The sequence below is a fragment of the Peromyscus maniculatus genome, chromosome 7 (assembly GCF_049852395.1).
Source record: "Peromyscus maniculatus bairdii isolate BWxNUB_F1_BW_parent chromosome 7, HU_Pman_BW_mat_3.1, whole genome shotgun sequence".
Taxonomy (NCBI): Eukaryota; Metazoa; Chordata; class Mammalia; order Rodentia; family Cricetidae; genus Peromyscus; species Peromyscus maniculatus.
This window is the reverse complement of record NC_134858.1, coordinates 53,254,278-53,272,175: the sequence shown is the minus strand read 5'-3', so window position 1 is coordinate 53,272,175 and position 17,898 is coordinate 53,254,278. Positions and strand designations below refer to the sequence as shown.

The 17,898-nt window shown below is 44.7% G+C and overlaps 1 protein-coding gene across 1 annotated transcript in view; it reads left to right on the top strand.

Moving 5' to 3' along the window:
* Positions 1-274: 274 nt before the first annotated feature.
* The window catches only part of Tspan3 (tetraspanin 3), a 31,341-nt gene continuing 13,717 nt past the window's right edge, over positions 275-17,898 (top strand). The window contains exons 1-6 of the mRNA XM_006971554.4: positions 275-578; positions 15,323-15,514; positions 15,748-15,822; positions 16,332-16,433; positions 17,179-17,331; positions 17,570-17,653. Of these exons, the coding sequence (XP_006971616.1) occupies positions 516-578; positions 15,323-15,514; positions 15,748-15,822; positions 16,332-16,433; positions 17,179-17,331; positions 17,570-17,653 (669 nt within the window). The 5' untranslated portion in view covers positions 275-515. The remainder of the gene's footprint in view (positions 579-15,322; positions 15,515-15,747; positions 15,823-16,331; positions 16,434-17,178; positions 17,332-17,569; positions 17,654-17,898) is intronic.

Here is a 17,898-nt window from a genome sequence, read left to right as displayed (position 1 = left end):
CTTAGATGGAGTGCGGCTTAGGTATCACGCGGTCTTGAAAATCCCCACGTGATACGGGCCTTTCTAGGAAAGAGTAGTTAACAGGACGGAGTTCTGTGGTCTATGAATCATTTGGTTCTAGCAAAAGTAGCTCAGTAAGATGGGTGTCGTGCTTGGCCCACCAGAATTTCCCAAAAAGAGGAATCTGCACCCAAGGGCGGTCAGAGGCCAGAGGAAAGGGCGCTGAGGCGTCGGTTCCTTTAAGAGGCGAGGCCACTTCGGCTTCCGAGGCGATGATTGGCTGGAGCGGCTGCGGACGCTGGGCTTAGTTGCCTGGGAACGGCCTAGGGGGCTTGCGGCGGGCTGCACGCAGCCGCGAGGTGCTTGCTGGGGCGGTGCGCGGCGGCGCGGGGGTCTGCGGGAACGCGGCTCAGGCCCAGCAGTTCTCAGCCGAGCCGCCGCCGCCGCCGCCATTGCCCGCTCTCTCTGAGCGCCGCTCCGCTCGCCCAGCCGGGCCTCCGCCGGCCGCCCGCACCATGGGCCAGTGCGGCATCACCTCCTCCAAGACCGTGCTGGTCTTCCTCAACCTCATCTTCTGGGTGAGCTGGCGGGCGGCCCCAGCCAGGGGAGGCCTCTGCGCGGCGCGGGTGGACCGGGCGGGCGCGGGAGCCAGCCGGAGGGGTCGTCCGGGCCCTGCGGCCCCGGAGCCCTTGGCAGGGCTGCTTCTCGGTCCCGACAGAGGTCGAGGCGGTGCAGACCGGAGGTTTCGGGGACCCGGGCCTGCTGGCACGGTGCCAGGGTTACGCGGGGCGCCGCGGCCGGAGCAGCCTGCGGGACGCTCCGCTCTCGGGGCCGAGCCTGTCCGGATGCCAGGCCTGAAATGGGACACTCCCCAGTGAGTCGGGTTCCACTGTCTTTGTCTGAGCCCTCCCAGAGCCGGTGACAGTCCCCAAGGCGTGTAGCAGCTACGCGGGGACGCCGGTGGAGTCACGGGCCAGGAATTTCGGCTTAGAGCTCTTTGTGTGGAGTTGGTGGGCTGGCTGGTAACCAGCCCAGAAAGCTGAAAGGATTCGGCCTGAGACAGCAGAGCGTTTCTTTGGTCAAGAAAATCGCTGTGCTGGGGATGGGTAGCCTGAAGTTATAAAGCCTTAATTTTAAGTGTTTAAGTGTTTCAGCTGCCCCGAGATTTTTAAAGCAACGAACTCACTTTTATAAGAGTTTTTTTTTTTTTGGGGGGGGGGGGGTGGAGTGTGGCGTGGATGTCCGACCCAGAGAAAGTGTTTATAACCGTCCTATCTTGTGGGCAGGCTCTTATCTCCCCAGGGACTTTGTAGTAACCTGTTGTTCCTTTGGCTCTCTCCACCTCTTGAGCCCTTCTGGACTTTGCACCAGTAAGAATCTTTTTAAGCACGTCTTCCATCACATCTCTTTTGTTTCATTTAAAAATCAACACAAAACAGCTTAACAGTAGAAAAGGTTCAAGCTGTTTGCCCTGATATTTATTGTAAGTGAAAGTTTGGTAACGTAGCGCAGTATAACCCACACACTAGCGTTGGATGTTTTCTGATAAATTATTAGTTATGGGCACACTACTGGTGATTTGGGACCCAACTGACCCTCGTGTCCTCAGACTGGTCTCAAGTTACTCTTCCTTTTCCCCAGCTTTGTTATAAACACCTGTCCTGGGCAGTGTTCTCTGTCCACAGTACCCAGAACATTCTTTGAACAATTCCACTGACCCATACTTTAGTGTATCATCTCCCCCCTCCCCACTCCATTCCCATTCCGTTCCTATCTCGGAAAATATGTGTTCCTATCTCGGAAAATATGCGCACTGATTCTGGAAAGAGTCTTCCTATTCCTCTTACCCCTAACAAAGAATAAAACCTTCCATGTCCTGACTGCTAGTAGCTAAAAAGGATGTTCTGGATAATGAGGCATTTAGGTCTGTGGTTATTTGTGCAGGAGACTCGTGATCGGACTCTTGACTGAACTACTTGAAATCACCTGTGTGGCATTGGGATTCCTGAGATTTCTTTTCCAGTTTAGAACAGATGCTTCTCATACTTTAAATTACATGCCTGTTTGAAAGGAAAAATGTATTTTCAGAGATCCCTAAATGAAAAACACTTTGTAGCTAATGTGATACTTAAGAGGCAGAAACTTTGTTTTGTTTTCTTTTTTCTTCCTTCCTTCCTTCCTTCCTTCCTTCCTTTCTTTTTTTTTTCTTTTTTGGGGGACAGGGTCTCACAATGTAGTTCTAGCTGTTTGGAACTCATTATGTAGACTAGGCTGGCCTCCAGCTCACAGAGGTCTGTGTGTCTCTGCCTCCCAAGTCCTGGGATTAGCGTGGGCCTCCGCACCTGGCTTAAGATGGATATTTATATCCACTTCAGTTATTAGGGATATTTGTTACAATAATTCCTTGTGGGTTTATAGAAGTAACTATTTGGTTTTGAAGAATATTTATTAGGTGAATTCTAGGCCATTCACACACAGAGCCTAGATGTGTTAATGTGAGAAAATATTAGAAATACAGAAGCCATTTTCTTTAAATAATCAACAAATTTATTATATAATAACATAATACCAGTTAATTCTTAATTCTGAGTGATTGCTTGGAAATTGTGTAAGTGTATTCACTCCTGTAAATGTTATGTTGTGAACTTCTTAGTGAGTTTTGTTGCAGTCGACATCATATTGTTTATTTAGTATACCTTTATCTGAGTTAGTAATAGTAAAACTTTTGTGAGCTTGGAGAAGGAAGTTAAGAGAAAATAGGGGAGACTATGTAGTGCGGTGGAGGCAGCAGTTTTAGGCACATCTCCTGACAGTATTAACTTGTAGACAGCTATTTGTTCAGCACTTCCTGCTTGCCAGTCATTGTGGTAAGAACTTACACGAGTGTGATTTGGCTGGGAGTGTTGCTGTGCGGATTACAGATGAGGGCATTAAAGCTTAGGGAGTTAAGGTAGCACACCCAAGATGTGGCAGGACCTGTGTTCAAGCCCAGGTGGTTGTCCCATTGCTAGAGCCTGTGGTGCTGGTATAGGAAGTTGAGACTTGAAAAGATTTGGAAAGGGTGTGGGACTCAGGGACAACAGTTGTTAGCCTTATTATAGGCTCTTTTCTCTAAAATGTACTGATTCTCAATTTTTACATTGTTAGAAACTGTACACACACTTAAGCTGTACTATTTATAGTTAGCTCATCTGTTTAAGAATTGAAGTCATGAAGGAGGAAGTACTTTAAATTGTTAACAGATTTCATTTTGAGAAATTGTAACACATTCTTCAGTTGGTATTGAGGGTGTTCGAGGTGGTCCCTCCCTCCCTACAATGCCTAGAAATGTGTAACTGGAAGAGTTAGGGTCCTCTTCACGGATAAAGCCCACGCTTATCAAGTTTGAATTTCCTTCGGCAACTTGCTTGCACTGCTTCTCACTATTGGTACTGGCCGGTCCTTGGTAGGTGTTAAAAGTTTAATTGCTTTGGCACAACCATATATCTTGATACACTGCTTCCTTTGGCAATCTGTCCAATCATACCAATCTGAGGTACGGAAATAGTCAAGCCAGTCCTCAGGCCTTAAATAATCTAACTGCCCAAACTATTAATGTAGATTTCGTGTAGTTTGGGACAATGTATCTCTTAAAAGACAGACAGCTGCTTGCTTCTTATTTGTATGTTTGTGTGTGTGTGCATGCATCTCCAGTGTGGTATGTACATGCTACAACATGCATGCATGTAGGTCAGAAGACAGCTTGCAGGAGTCGTTCCTCCTACCATATAGGTCCTGAGGGTGGAACAAAGGTAGTCAGACTTGGTGGCACGGGCCTGAAACAGCTATTTCTAAAATTCTGTTCTTCTGCAGATTCCTAGGATATTAGGGGTTTAGAGCTTAAATGATAGTTTTTGACACGTGAAAAGGGTGTACAATTTGTCTCTTAGGTATGTATGGGTGTTTTGCCTGCATGTATGTTTGTACACTTTTATTCCTGATGGCTGTGGAGGCCAGAAGAGGGTGTCCGATACCGAGTTAAGGACAGCTGTGAGCTGCAGTATGGGTGCTGGGAATTGAACTTGGGAGAGCAGCCAGTGTTCTTAACTGCTGAGCCATCTCTCCAGTTCCAAATCTTCTGTTTTTGTACAGTAGAATAGCTTTAAATATAACTGTATTAGTGCTTGATTCGTGAGTATTTATTAAAGATTAAGTGGGCTTGAGGCAAAAGGCTGTATTTTGAAGACTGTTATAAAACAAGGTCGGGCTGGATTCTTAATTTACTAAGTCATTTGATTTGACCCAGGAGACTTTATCTGTCTTTTGTTTTTTGTGTGAGTTCATGTGAGAGCCCAAATGATTGTATCCCATGCACCCATGTGGAGGTCAGAGGATAACCTCAGGTGCCAGTCTTCTTCCACTTTGTTGGAGACAGTCTTTGTTGTTTGCCATTGCGTGTGCTGCACTGGCCAGCCCTCCAGCTCCTGGAATCCAGCCTTTGATCTCGTCAAGAGCACCAGGGCTTCTCCAGTTCCCCATGGATTCTGGAGATCATACTCAGGGCCCCATGCACCCTGCACCATCTCCACAGCCCTTAATCAGTACTTACTAATACCACACCTTTATTCTGGTAGGTTTATTAGGTACTTAATCCAGTCCTGTGTTACACAAGTAATTTTATCTACCCTGTCATAAAGCCCATCTGACTGGTATTTACTTTGCACATATTTACGTTAGGCATTGCAAGGCTGTAGGAGAAAGCTTTGTCCATGCTTGTAGACTTTGATCTTGTCTGTCTCTTGTATTTCATCTGTGATGAGAAGTAACGCTAGAACAACTTGTGGAGGAGGGAGAAGTCCGTCCAGGATGTCCAGCACTTGTGCTATCATAATTATTCATGTGAAATAACCTATCTGTAAAGATGTTAAACTGTATAAAATGTGTCCTGTTTACTTCTAAAGTATCTCTCTGTGTGAATGTATATAACTAAGAAAAATTGCTTTGTTAAGCAAATACAAACATCTGCACACCTATTATTGCAGAAAAGTTGTTACAGAACTTTCAAGTGGCCCAAGACAGGTGGTTGAAGACAAATGGGGAAAATACCAGAAAGTTAAGCCAGGGTGATGTGGAGGTGATCTGGTGTCCACTCGAGGTTGGCAGAGGCTTGTCTAAGGAAGTACGGTGCAGTGTGGACTATAAGAAGCCATTGTGGGGGTGATTGTAAGAGGTGAGGGAATTCAGGACGAAGGACTAGCTAAGTCATAAAGCCAGGGTGTACTTGGCATGTTCACATTACCAAATAAGGACATACAGGTTATGCTTCATGCTCTCGGCTAAGAACATAGAGTGAAAAGGGCTGGAGAGGTGGCTCAGCAGTTAAGAGCGGTTGTTGCTCTTGCAGAGGACCTGGGTTCAAGCACCCTCATGGTACCTTACAGTTATCTATCAGCTGTAGTTCCAGGACCTCTAATGACCTCTTCTAACCTCTGTGGGCATCAGGCACACACATGGTGCACAGATATACATGCAGCTAAAACACCCACGTGTAAAATAAAAATAGACAACTCTAAAATAAAAAATGTAAAAGAGAAAGAAATTGAAGTGTTTTCCAGTCTTGTCACAAGCCTCCGTAAATCTATACCCACTGTGTTTTCTGACATGTCCTGTATCTGCATTGGTAAATATAAATAGGATATGTTGATCTGCTTTTGTTTCCTGTGCTTCTCCTGGCTGTGTGATTGTTCTAAAAAAGATTGTGTTGTTGTAACACCTCTTCAGCCAACAGGTTGTTTATTAAAATAGTTTTACAATTTGTTAAGGACAGAAGTTCAGCTTTGTTGGGAAGCAAATCGTGGTGCATACTGGAAGTATATTTATTTATTTATTTTTCTGTTTTTTTTGTTTTGTTTTTCAAGACAAGGTTTTTCTGTATAGCCTTGGCTGTCATGGAACTCACTCTGTAGACCAGGCTGGCCTTGACCCCAGAGATCCACCTGCCTCTGCCTCCCTAGTCTTGGTCTTAAAGGCATGTCCTACCTACCACCTCCTAGCTCCTCTTGGGTTTTGACTAAAAAGGTTTCTGACTGTTGCATTCTTAGTCACGTCTGTGGCCCTCAGTAATCATTTAGAGTAGTGGTTCTCAATCTTCTAACAGTTTCTCATGTTATTTTATTATTTTATTGCTACTTTATCACTGTAATTTTGTTACTGTTATGAATTGTAAATATCTGATATGCCAACCCCAAAGGGATCCCGACCCACAGTTGAGAACTGCTGATGTAGGTAGAACTTAGAGCCAGTAGAAAAGCTCTTTGATTATAGTTTGAGGACGAAGTTTTCAATCTCCTTTAGAATATTTATCTTTTAGAACTGGGTGGTGGTTGTGCATGCCTTTAATTCCAGCACTTGGGAGGCAGAGGCAGGGGTTCTCCGAGTTCATAGAGGGAGATCTAGGATAGCCAGGGCTATACAGAGAAACCTTGTCTTGAAAAAACAAACAAACAAACAAACAAAAAAGAACGTTTATCTTTTAGAATATCTATCGTTCCTTGAAGTGTTTTAATGAATTTTATGTCATAAAATCTGATTCTAGTTAGAGAATTTTGTTTTGTTTTTCCCCAGAAAATTCCATAATATTTTACTTGGCACCTAGCAGGTGCAGTGTAAGAACCGTGTGGTCAGTAAGCAGTTGTGGACTAGCTGGTCTGCCTGCCTCAGACACACAAAGTAGTTTCTGCTGCTTAACTGCTCAACTAACGGGAGAAGCGAGGGGCATCTTAACCAAGTTTCATTATCTCTGGTGGACACCCATTTATGTCTGTGGATGGGTCTCTTCTTCAGAGATGTAGTCTTAGTTGTTATTAACATATAGTTAACAGATTTCGTAACTATAAGTTGTCAGTTTCTCATAATAAAAGTTAATATTTAGCTTGAGAAAATCTTTTCTTTCTGCTCCTCTCCTCCCTCACACTCTTTTAAATAGCTTAACAGTCAGTAGATGAGAAGGTTTTATGTTTATTCATTTTTAATCTAAAAAGACTATATATAGTTGACGTTATGTATTTTACATTGTTGCTGCTGCTAATTTAAACACATAGCTAGACTAACATAATAAAGCTTAAGCACTCCAGACTCCCAAAGTAATAACTGACTTTTTACGATTAGAGAGGAATGGGGCAGCAAAGGGTCTCAAAACCCAAGTTCAGCCTCCGTGATACGCTGCTGGCCCTGGAACCCACAAGTCTGAAAGTGGCCTGTTTGTGGCCTCTAGTCTGTCTCCAGTTTCGTTACTGTCTGAACTTTGGGGCCTTCAACTGGTAGGTGGGCGTACACTGGATTATTTGGAACAACAATGAGTATAAAAGACCAAATGAAAAATAAAAATACAGTAAAATTGAGCATGACCTTTTTAATGTTACAAAATAGCAGTTTAAAAGGATTAAAATATTTAAGAATAGTGGCAGTGATGTCAGTGATATTGAATGCAAAAGTAGCTTGACACTACAATCCAAGTAGGCTTGACAAAGTCTCCTTTTTGGTAATGTGATAAAGAATGTGTACCGACAGAAGTGTCCATCAGAAAATATCTAAAGGCTGAGTCAAAGTCAGACCTAAAATAGTGATTAATGGGAGCAGTTGACAGGCACCTAGAGTGTGGGATTGAAGAGAGCTAGTTTATGTATTTAAGGGCAGACAGACCTAGGAATTAATCTGGAAAATAAAACAGTACAGTCTTAATTTCAGACATAATTTTAAATGTACTTCTGCAGTGTGTGAAAAATATATAAAACTCTTAAACATATTAGAAACAACTAAACTTATAATTTCATCACTCAAACAATATCAACTTTTTCTTAAAAATGTTTTTGTACTAAAATATGTAGTTTTCCCCTTAATGTACTATAAACACACTAAGTTGTATTTTCAGTGTCTCAAGGCTATGATGCAAGCGTGCCTCTTAGGCTTTGGGTTTTTGCTTTTGTTGTTGCCATTTTGTGGTGTTTTGACAAATGTACAAGTCATTGTTTCCATCTTGTGTACTTGCACATTACTAGAAGTGGTGTTACTAGGTGTAAATGCTAAAGTTGATATGTATTGTGGATTGTTTTCCAAAAGCATACTTTTGTACTAGTCTATACTCCCTCTGGTATAAAGTGAATCCTGCTTTACTTTATTATTGACCGATTTGTCAAGCAGAAAATATTATCTTTGTAGCTTCAAAAGGTCTTGGGTAGAAGTAGCCTTGATTTCTGAAAGAGGGTCGAGGGTCTTTGGGATTGTCTTTTTATTGTTGTTTTTGGAAAGGTATAAAAAATTAATGAAGTTTGTAAGCTAAGACTTCATAGAGGAGTAATTTTGCTTAGTGACATGAACTGTTTTATATCAGAGTAAGCCTGAGTGAAAGAAAGATTTTGTGATTTCTAAGGTAGTCTTGATGGCAGGAAGGTAAAGTTTTGGGAAGGTTTCTTTCAGAAATGGATTATACAGAATTACCAGTAATTCCTTGAAGGAAAATAATGAGGTATATACAAATCTAATATGGCTGCACAAGAAACTCAGAATTAAATGTTAAAATAAGAATTAAATGTTAAAATATGTATATATATTGTTTTTGAATCTCCCCAGCTTTGAATTTTGCTTTTTATAATGTTTAGAATACATAGCACTTTTTAACCAGTTCCCCCCACTATTTCTTCTTCCCCAACCCCTATTCTTTATCAATTGATTCTTTGAGGCAAAAATCACTCTGAAGGAGCAGTGATCGTGTCTACAGTCACAAAAGTGGATCAGTGTAGAGCAGGGTCTGTCTGGACTCCATTGACCTCAAAGCCCAAGGCCTAACGATTCTGCTAGCCTGCCTATCTGAAGGAGCGATTTCCGCATTGATCCACTTTGCCATTGTAGACACGATCACTGGGTCTCTGATCACTGCGCCACAGAGTGAGTTCTGTTTGCTTCCTTTCCATACACATGTTCTGTGGGATGCTTCCATTGTCAGGGCTCTGGGTTTCCACACAGATAAACGGACAACAGAGCAATTCGATCGCCCAGTTTTTTGTTTTTTTTGTTTTGTTTTTTTGTTTCTTTTTTTTTTTTTTTTTTTTGGTTTTTCGAGACAGGGTTTCTCTTTGTAGCTCTGCGCCTTTTCCTGGAACTCACTTGGTAGCCCAGGCTGGCCTTGAACTCACAGAGATCCGCCTGGCTCTGCCTCCCGAGTGCTGGGATTAAAGGCGTGCGCCCAGTTTTAAACAGGTAGGTTTAGTTTGAAGTTGCCACTTTGCAGACATAGGTCTCAGAGAGCTTGATGACAAAGAGGAAATAGTTTTGTGGGTTTTAGGATTTCATTGGCTTGTCTCCTCCCCCCTCCCACAGAGAGTTGAGTTAACCCCCTACCAACAACAAAACAACAAGAAAAAGCACCAACCCTGGTTTGTGAACTTCAAGACAGCAAATGTTAAAGAATGAAATTTCTTGCTTGAATACATTCACACTTGGGTAGATGTAAAGAAAGATGAAAAGGACAGAATTAGTGTCACACTTTTGAAACTTGTAATAGCTCAGTTTATAGAGGAACAGTTCAGTTAACAGAAAAACACCTAAAGTTTTAAACTTCCGTGACTTAATTTAAAACATGGACAAAGTAAAGGAATGATTCCCCCGCCCCCCAAAAACCTCAGCCTTTCCCCTAAATTTCCCTTTTCTTTGTGAAAAGGATAGTGATTTTTAGTGCACTGTCCTGGCACAAATCCTCCTCCTAGGCCCAGATTCTCTCAGTGGTGACCCATCAGCAGCTTCCAGCTCCACCCTCCCCTCTCCTCCCTGCTGCTGCACCCTCCTCCCTCCTCCCTGCTGCTGCACCCTCCTCCCTCCTCCCTGCTGCTGCACCCTCTTCCCTCCTCCCTGCTGCTGCACCCTCCCCCTCCTCCCTGCTGCTGCACCCTCCCCCTCCTCCCTGCTGCTGCACCCTCCCCCTCCTCCCTCCTCCCTGCTGCCGCACCCTCCTCCCTCCTCCCTGCTGCTGCACCCTCCTCCCTCCTGCTGCACCCTCCTTCCTCCTCCCTCCTGCTGCACCCTCCTCCCTCCTCCCTCCTGCTGCACCCTCCTCCCTCCTCCCTGCTGCTGCACCCTCCTCCCTCCTCCCTGCTGCTGCACCCTCCTCCCTCCTCCCTGCTGCTGCACCCTCCCCCTCCTCCCTCCTGCACCCTCCTCCCTCCTCTGCTGCTGTACCCTCCCCCCTCCTCCCTGCTGCTGCACCCTCCCCCCTCCTCCCTCCTGCTGCACCCTCCTCCCTCCTCTGCTGCTGTACCCTCCCCCCTCCTCCCTGCTGCTGTACCCTCCCCCTCCTCCCTGCTGCTGCACCCTCCTCCCTCCTCCCTGCTGCTGCACCCTCCCCCCTCCTCCCTGCTGCTGCACCCTCCTTCCTCCTCCCTCCTGCTGCACCCTCCTTCCTCCTCCCTCCTGCTGCACCCTCCTTCCTCCTCCCTCCTGCTGCACCCTCCTCCCTCCTCCCTCCTGCTGCACCCTCCTCCCTCCTGCTACACCCTCCTTCCTCCTCCCTCCTGCTGCACCCTCCTCCCTCCTCCCTCCTGCTGCACCCTCCTCCCTCCTCCCTGCTGCTGCACCCTCCTCCCTCCTCTCTGCTGCTGCACCCTCCTCCCTCCTCTCTGCTGCTGCACTCTCCCCCCTCCTCCCTGCTGCTGCCCCCTCCTCTCTCCCTCCCTCCTCTGCAGCTGCACCCTCCTCTCTCCCTCCCTCCTCTCTCCCTCCCTCCTCTGCAGCTGCTTTATTGGTAAAGTCCTGATCCAATCCCATCACCTCCCCACAAACAGGATTTCACAAAGCTCACCTGTTACATGTATGTAGCTTTTCTAATAATATCCTGTCTGCATTAGAAATCAGAGTGACTACAAAGTTCCATCACTAGTAGGAACTACTTATGCTCCTCCCTGCAACTGCCCATGCAAATTACTATTTATCTTGTTTGGTTTTCTTTTATTTTTGTTTCTTATTCTGATGGTTGGGTGTCATTAAGGCAGATTCTTAGAAGTGATTAGGTTTCTCTGTTTGAAATGAACCTGCTCTGTCTTCAGACAGTGTTGAGAAGAGATGAGCACTCGTTTTACACTGTCCTCCGGCAGTGCAGACAGTGTCTGTTGCATTAGTTCCTACTGATGGTGAAGAATGGAGACTGATAGAGTCCCTCTCCGCATGTCTGTCACCTTTCAGACGCTAAGCACTTACAGTGGGCTTGACTGCTTTGCCTTCCATTGGGTGTGCTGCATCTAGTTGGGTTTGTTTTCCTACATTCTTGTGCTAGTTCCAGATGAATGCCTGCCTCACTCTGCTCAGAGGGACAGCCCAAGAGACATTGCACTTGGCCATTCTCAGCCATGCTAAGTGTGAGTCTCATAGAAATCGCTTTAGGCTGAAGACTCACTTTATTTCTAAAACGCAACTGGTTTCTTAGTGCCCTGTGCTGTATATTTTGAGTGTGTATTATCCTCTTGTTACATTTTTATTCAGATTTATCTCGGCTAAAATTTCATTTACTAGCTGGGTCTGATGACACAATTGGTTAGTGCACTATACTTAAATAGAAAGTTAAAAAAAAAGATTTAATTTTTAAATTTTATTTATTAAGGTTCATTTTTATTTTATGTGCATTGGTGTTTCTCCTGCCTTTGTGTGTGTGTCAGGGTGTTGGGTCTCCTGGAACTGGAGTTACAGACAGTTGTGAGCTGCCATGTGGGTACTGGGAATTGAACCTGGGTCCTCTCGAAGAGCAGTCAGTGCTCTTAACTGCTGAGTCATCTCTCCAGCCCAGGGATTTATTTTTAATTGTGTCGTGTGTACACAGGCATGTGAATGTGGTCGTCTGTAGAGACCAGAAGAGGGTACTGGATGACCCAGGACAGGAACAGGCGTTATGGGAAGTTTTGAGCTGCCCAGTATAGATCCTGGGAACCAAACTTACGTCGTCCCCTGGAAGTGCAGTGCATGCTCTTAACCACTGAGCATCTCTCTAGGGCTGAATTCATTTTAAAACATTTTTTTTTTAATTGGGGGAGCAGAGCAGGACGAGTATATATGTGCACCAGTGCACAGGCCTGCAGAATCCAGAAGATGTTGGAACCTTTGGAGAGGGGGTGACAGGAACTGAATTCAGGTCCTTTGGAAAGTAGTATGTACAGCCTTCTCTCCAGCCACCTCCCTAATCCGTTTGCCACAATTTCCACTCAACCCACACCCCTTCTTTTTGATGCAGGGACCCACTGTAGTCCTGACTTGCTTTAAACTCTTGTGTAGATCAGGCAGTCCTTGAACTCATAGAAATCTGCCTGGCTCTGCCTCCTGGGTGCTGGGCTTAAAAGCATGGCCACTACACCTGCACCCTCTCCCCACAAGCCTTTTAAGAAATAACTCTATAGGAACAGTTCTTGTATAAAGTTTGTTTAATGAAAGCTATGGGCACAATTTGATTAATTCGTGTTTGAAGACTGAATTATTTGCTTTAGTAAAATGTATTATGTATTATTTCTTATGTATGTTTGTGACTATATAGCACATACGTGTAGTTGGAAGTGTTTTAATGAGACATTGTTACAGAGTCCACATACTTCCAAACTGTTAAGCCTCTTTTTTTTTTTTTTTTTTGTTTTTGTTTTTTGAGACAGGGTTTCTCTGTAGCTTTGGAGCCTATCCTGGACTAGCTCTGTAGACCAGGCTGGCCTCGAACTCACAGAGATCCACCTACCTCCTGAGTGCTGGGACTACAAGCGTGCGCCACCACCGCCTGGCCCCTCATTTTTTTTCTCATCCCATAGTGATATACCCCCAAAGCAGATATGCAAGTGAATTTCAACGAGCCTTGTAGCTCTCAGTGTAGTATTGTTTTAATGGTAGCTTACTGACTATGACTTACACCCTGTTCTGGAGGTGGTGGCCATCAGAATCCAGGAAGCGGATTAGTTACCAAATGGTGTTTGAGTAGTGAACTGAAAACTGAGCACTGTCTGGACTGATGAGCAGACACACACAAGCCAGCTGAAGTCACTGTCCTTGCCGTAGAGGTGGAGGGTGTGGTGAGGTTCACTCTGTAAACTTGGATAATACTTGCTTGTGCTGGGCACTCTTTGAATTGATACATGTGGTGGTGCAGGGCTGAAAGAAACAGGCACACTCTGTACCCAGGAGGTATAGTAAGAAATACGGTTCAACTGAGCCATTATTAAAGATGCCCTGTTTGACTGGATGAGTGACTAGTTAAGAATGGCTTCCACGAGGAAGTGGCGATCCTTAAGCTGCATCAGAGTTAGTAAGACAGCTGTAGAGGTGTAAAGTGGGGTGTGTGTATCAGTTTTATATTTTCGTAATCTATGAAGGGTGATGGAGTGTTCAGAGAGTAAAGCCAGAGGCAAAACAGCTTGTCATGAACATTTGCGTAAGTTAGGCCTTGCCCCGTTCATACTTTTAACAGTAACTCTCATGAAGAACATATTAAGGGACAGAGTCAGGGATCAAGATTCAGGGTAGCCAGGTTAAGACACATGCTGCAGTGAGGTGACGTCAGGGTGCAGTAAACAGGTGGCGTGGGAGTCAGCCGGACTTCAGGCAGAGATGTGGAAGTGTGAGGGCACCTGGAGCTGAAGACTCGATGATGAGAGTGAGGAGAATAGGAGGGGAAAGAGAAGAGAACTAGCAGTGGAGGAGAGATGATCTAAAAAACCCTCCATAGTCACATTTATTATTCTTAATTGGTCTGTTCATTCAGTTATGAAAAATAGTTTGGTGAGTACAAACTATAGGGTGGTGGGCTAGGCAATACCCAGAGTACTGCCTGCAGTTTCTTCCCTTTTAAACAAATATCCCGTCGTGTGTGTGTGTGTGTGTGTGTGTGTGTGTGTGTGTGTGTGTGTGTGTGTGTGACATAATCAGGTTACTGGAGCCTTCTTTTTCCAGATCTGACAGTGATTGTAATCATGTATTACACCATATAAGAAGATAGACCTGTGGCGTCCAGACATACTAAACCTAATAGACTTCAGAGGATTGAGTGGTAATCTCTAATGTTAACTTTGGAAGCCGTTTGCTGGTTTGAAGATTTGTATGTTTAATCTTTCAAAGGCGAGGTCATCACACTCGTGTGACAGCTCTGCAACTTCTGCTCCTTAGAGCAGTTTAGCAGAGCTTGGCAGTGGGTGCCTGGTTGTTCTGGGTGCCTGGTTGTTCTGGGTGCCTGGTTGTCCTGTGCAGGTAGCAGTAAGCACAGAGCTGGGCGTGTAACCAAACCACAGGTGATGGAGAGTGTACAGAAGTGCCTGCCCTTGGAGAAGGAGCCCGGGCTGAAATAGGCTTCCTGTCTTCACCTTCCCCTAAGTGTTCCAGCACCTGGGACTCCAAGTGCAGCCCCAAACCACAGCCTCAGCGTTGGTGGGAACCTGATAGAAATGTAGCAGTTCAAACCCACTTGAGACTTCTGAGTCAGAACGTGCAGTTTAATGAGTTCCTTGGGTGCTTTTACTCACACAGGAGTTTGAGGAGCATGTTTCTAAAGAACAGGTAGATGGAGACAGGTTTGCAGTGTGCCCGAGCCTGGGCTCTTTGCCTCACCATCTGTCTCTAGGACAGCATATTTTGGGTTTCAGGTGTACTAATATTTTTCTAAGAAGGCTAAACAGATATATATATTTGGAGTTACTTTGCCTAGACTCAAGTCCTAACTCTGTTCCTTGTATCATTTCTCTACTTGTAGAATACAGCTAAAGTGAATTCTTGTTATTGTTATTTATTCGTTATGTTTTTTTCTACTGAAAAATAGGTGAGGTTTAGAAAATTTGCAATTTTATTTAGTAAAGAATTTTGCCAGGGGTGGTAGCTCATGCCTTTAATCCCAGCAGGTGGGTCTGAGTTCCGAGGCTAGCTTGGTCTCTAGAGTGAGTTCCAGGAAAGCTAGAGCAACACAGAGAAACCCTGTCTCAAAAACCACCAACAAAAGCGTTTTTAATAATGAATCAGGGATGTTTTAGCTTTACTGATTTAAGAGTGATGGGAAATCTCATTTAGTTATAGCCTCTTGGGTGGAAGACACCTTGGCTGGTAGAGGGTATACCATGAGCAAAGCCCTGGCGTAGGTCTGCAGCACCACCTACACTGAGGTGATGGTGCCCATGTTTGAACGTGGAGGCAGGAAGAGCAGAAATTCAAAGTCGACCTTGACTACCTAGAGGACTCAAGGTCAGCTGAGATACACAAGACACAACCTAAGAAAAAACTATAACCCAAGCGAGAGTGGGAGTCGCAGGGACGACGCTCAGACTGGTGTTTCCACCTGCTTCCACAGGGGGCAGCGGGCATTCTCTGCTACGTGGGGGCCTATGTCTTCATCACTTACGACGACTATGACCACTTCTTTGAGGATGTGTACACGCTCTTCCCTGCTGTGGTGATCATAGCTGTAGGAGCCCTGCTCTTCATCATTGGCCTCATCGGCTGCTGTGCCACTATCCGGGAGAGTCGCTGTGGACTCGCCACGGTGAGTTAACACTTCATTTAGCACATGTCAGACTGTGGGGACTGCTTCATGTGGTCCTCTGTCTTGACTGAGGGTGAAGTTCTGCAGATGTAGATGCCTTAGCTCTTAAAACTGCATCAGAATGAACACGTACCTTAAACTTCTAGAGGTTGTCCCATATGCTTTTTAATCAAGAAAACATTTACAACTATTTTTTAAATCTCTACTTAATTTCTGATGATGTTTCCTTACAGTTTGTCTTCATCCTGCTCTTGGTTTTTGTCACAGAAGTTGTTGTTGTGGTTTTGGGATACGTGTACAGAGCAAAGGTATGTTGTCCACTGTGACTCACACAGAGCTTTGAAAGGTGGCTTAAGCTTTTCAGGTGAAGTAAACAGCTTCGTTTGACCAGAGTCTGCATTTTCTTTAGCTTATTTCAGCGAAGCCACTGCTTTAAAATTCCTAAGGTTAATTAGCATTTATTTATAAAACTTCTGTTCTCGATATAGCTGAGTACAAATTTTATTATTTTTATAGACATTTGATATCCACATGTGGGGCATCTCCCTAGTGCACAGTTGTTTTGTCCCTTTTGAGTGGCTTGTTTTGCCAGCCTCTTTTGCATAGTCTTTGAAGGCTATTAACCTGTGTAACTTAATAGATCAGAACTGTTTGCTGCTAATTTGAATCTAACTGGAGCAAGAAGTCTCTTTTTCTTTCTGTCAATGTACAGAGTACTCTGGCAACTTGAAAACATGTTACTTAGGAATTTTAGCTGTAACTTTGATGCTACTTTGAGCAGTATTTTTGAGGTATGGAGTCTTTCCTTTTGATTCAGGTGGAGAATGAGGTTGATCGAAGCATTCAGAAAGTGTATAAGACCTACAATGGGACCAACTCCGATGCTGCCAGCCGTGCTATCGACTATGTACAGAGACAGGTGAGCTTCCTGGAAAGTTGTCACGCCTGAGTCCACAGGAACTAGCTCTTCTCTTTCTGTGTGTGGGCTGTGTGACCCTCCACAGCTGTAAGAGAGCGTGTTCCTGCAACCCAGCCTCCAAGTTGAATGCTTTTTGCCAGTCTTGTTTCAGCTATTATATATACATGTTTTTGCTTTATTGTCTTAAATTAAGTCACAGACACTGCAAATAAAATGTAATCATTTTGCCATTGGAAATGATATTTAACTCAGAGCTGTATATTTTAACATGTGAGGTATGAGTATTTGCAGACTGAGAGATGGTTCAGTGGTTAGGAACATGTCCTATTTTGCAGAGAACCAGAGTTTGGTTCCCTACACCCATGGGAACAGCTTCCAACCACCTGTAACTCCAGTTTTGGGGCATCTGACACCTGGCTTCCATAGTTACCTGTACTTGCATGCCCATACACACACACACACACACACACACACACACACACACACACACACACACACACAATTAAAACTCAGCCATATTTAAATTGAGATTGAAAATGCAGTTCTTCAGTCACACTAACCATATTTTAAGTGCTCAGTTCATCCTCCTGTGGCTGGTGCCTCCACATTGGACTGGAAAGATGTAGTGTGGTGTTCACTGTAGAAAGCTCTGCTGAGATCACTGATCTGGAGTAGCTTGTTAAATAGTGCACAGAGCTCAACACAAACGGCTGCCTTACCTAAGGAAAATCTCTCTCTTATCCAGCTGCACTGTTGTGGAATTCATAACTATTCAGACTGGGAAAATACAGATTGGTTCAAAGAAACCAAAAACCAGAGTGTTCCTCTCAGCTGCTGCAGAGAGACTGCCAAGAGCTGTAACGGCAGCCTGGCCAACCCCTCCGACCTCTACGCCGAGGTGAGTTTGGACTGTGTCCACTGCAGGCACTGCCTGGAGCTTCTTTTCAGTCTATGCACTTGACTTCAATGGCATTTTGTTTCACTATAAATATTTTAATGCATTGTATTTTGTTTGAATTGTGCATTACAGTTGCGCTGATCATTATTCATTTTCATTTCCATTGCTGCCAGTGAGTAGTCATTTGTGTCTGCAGCTTTCTCTTGAGAAGCAGGTCTAACGAGGCTGTGTGTTACAGGGATGTGAGGCTCTGGTTGTGAAGAAGCTACAAGAGATCCTGATGCATGTTATCTGGGCAGCACTGGCCTTTGCAGCCATCCAGGTGAGCAGGGCTAGCCAAGGAGCTGTTAGCGGAGGTGGTTTGTCCTCCATGTCATCAGCCCTAATGGTGTAGTTACTGAGCAGAGCGAGTCTTCGTGGCTATGGGTAGCTTAGAAGTGATTCCCATACCAGCCACCAGTTTCCAAAATCTGGTCTCTGCACCTAGACCCAGAATGGTTTAAAGAAATCAGTGATCTTTATGAGGAAGGATTATGTTGAGGAGTCTCCTTGCCTTCTTTTCCTGTA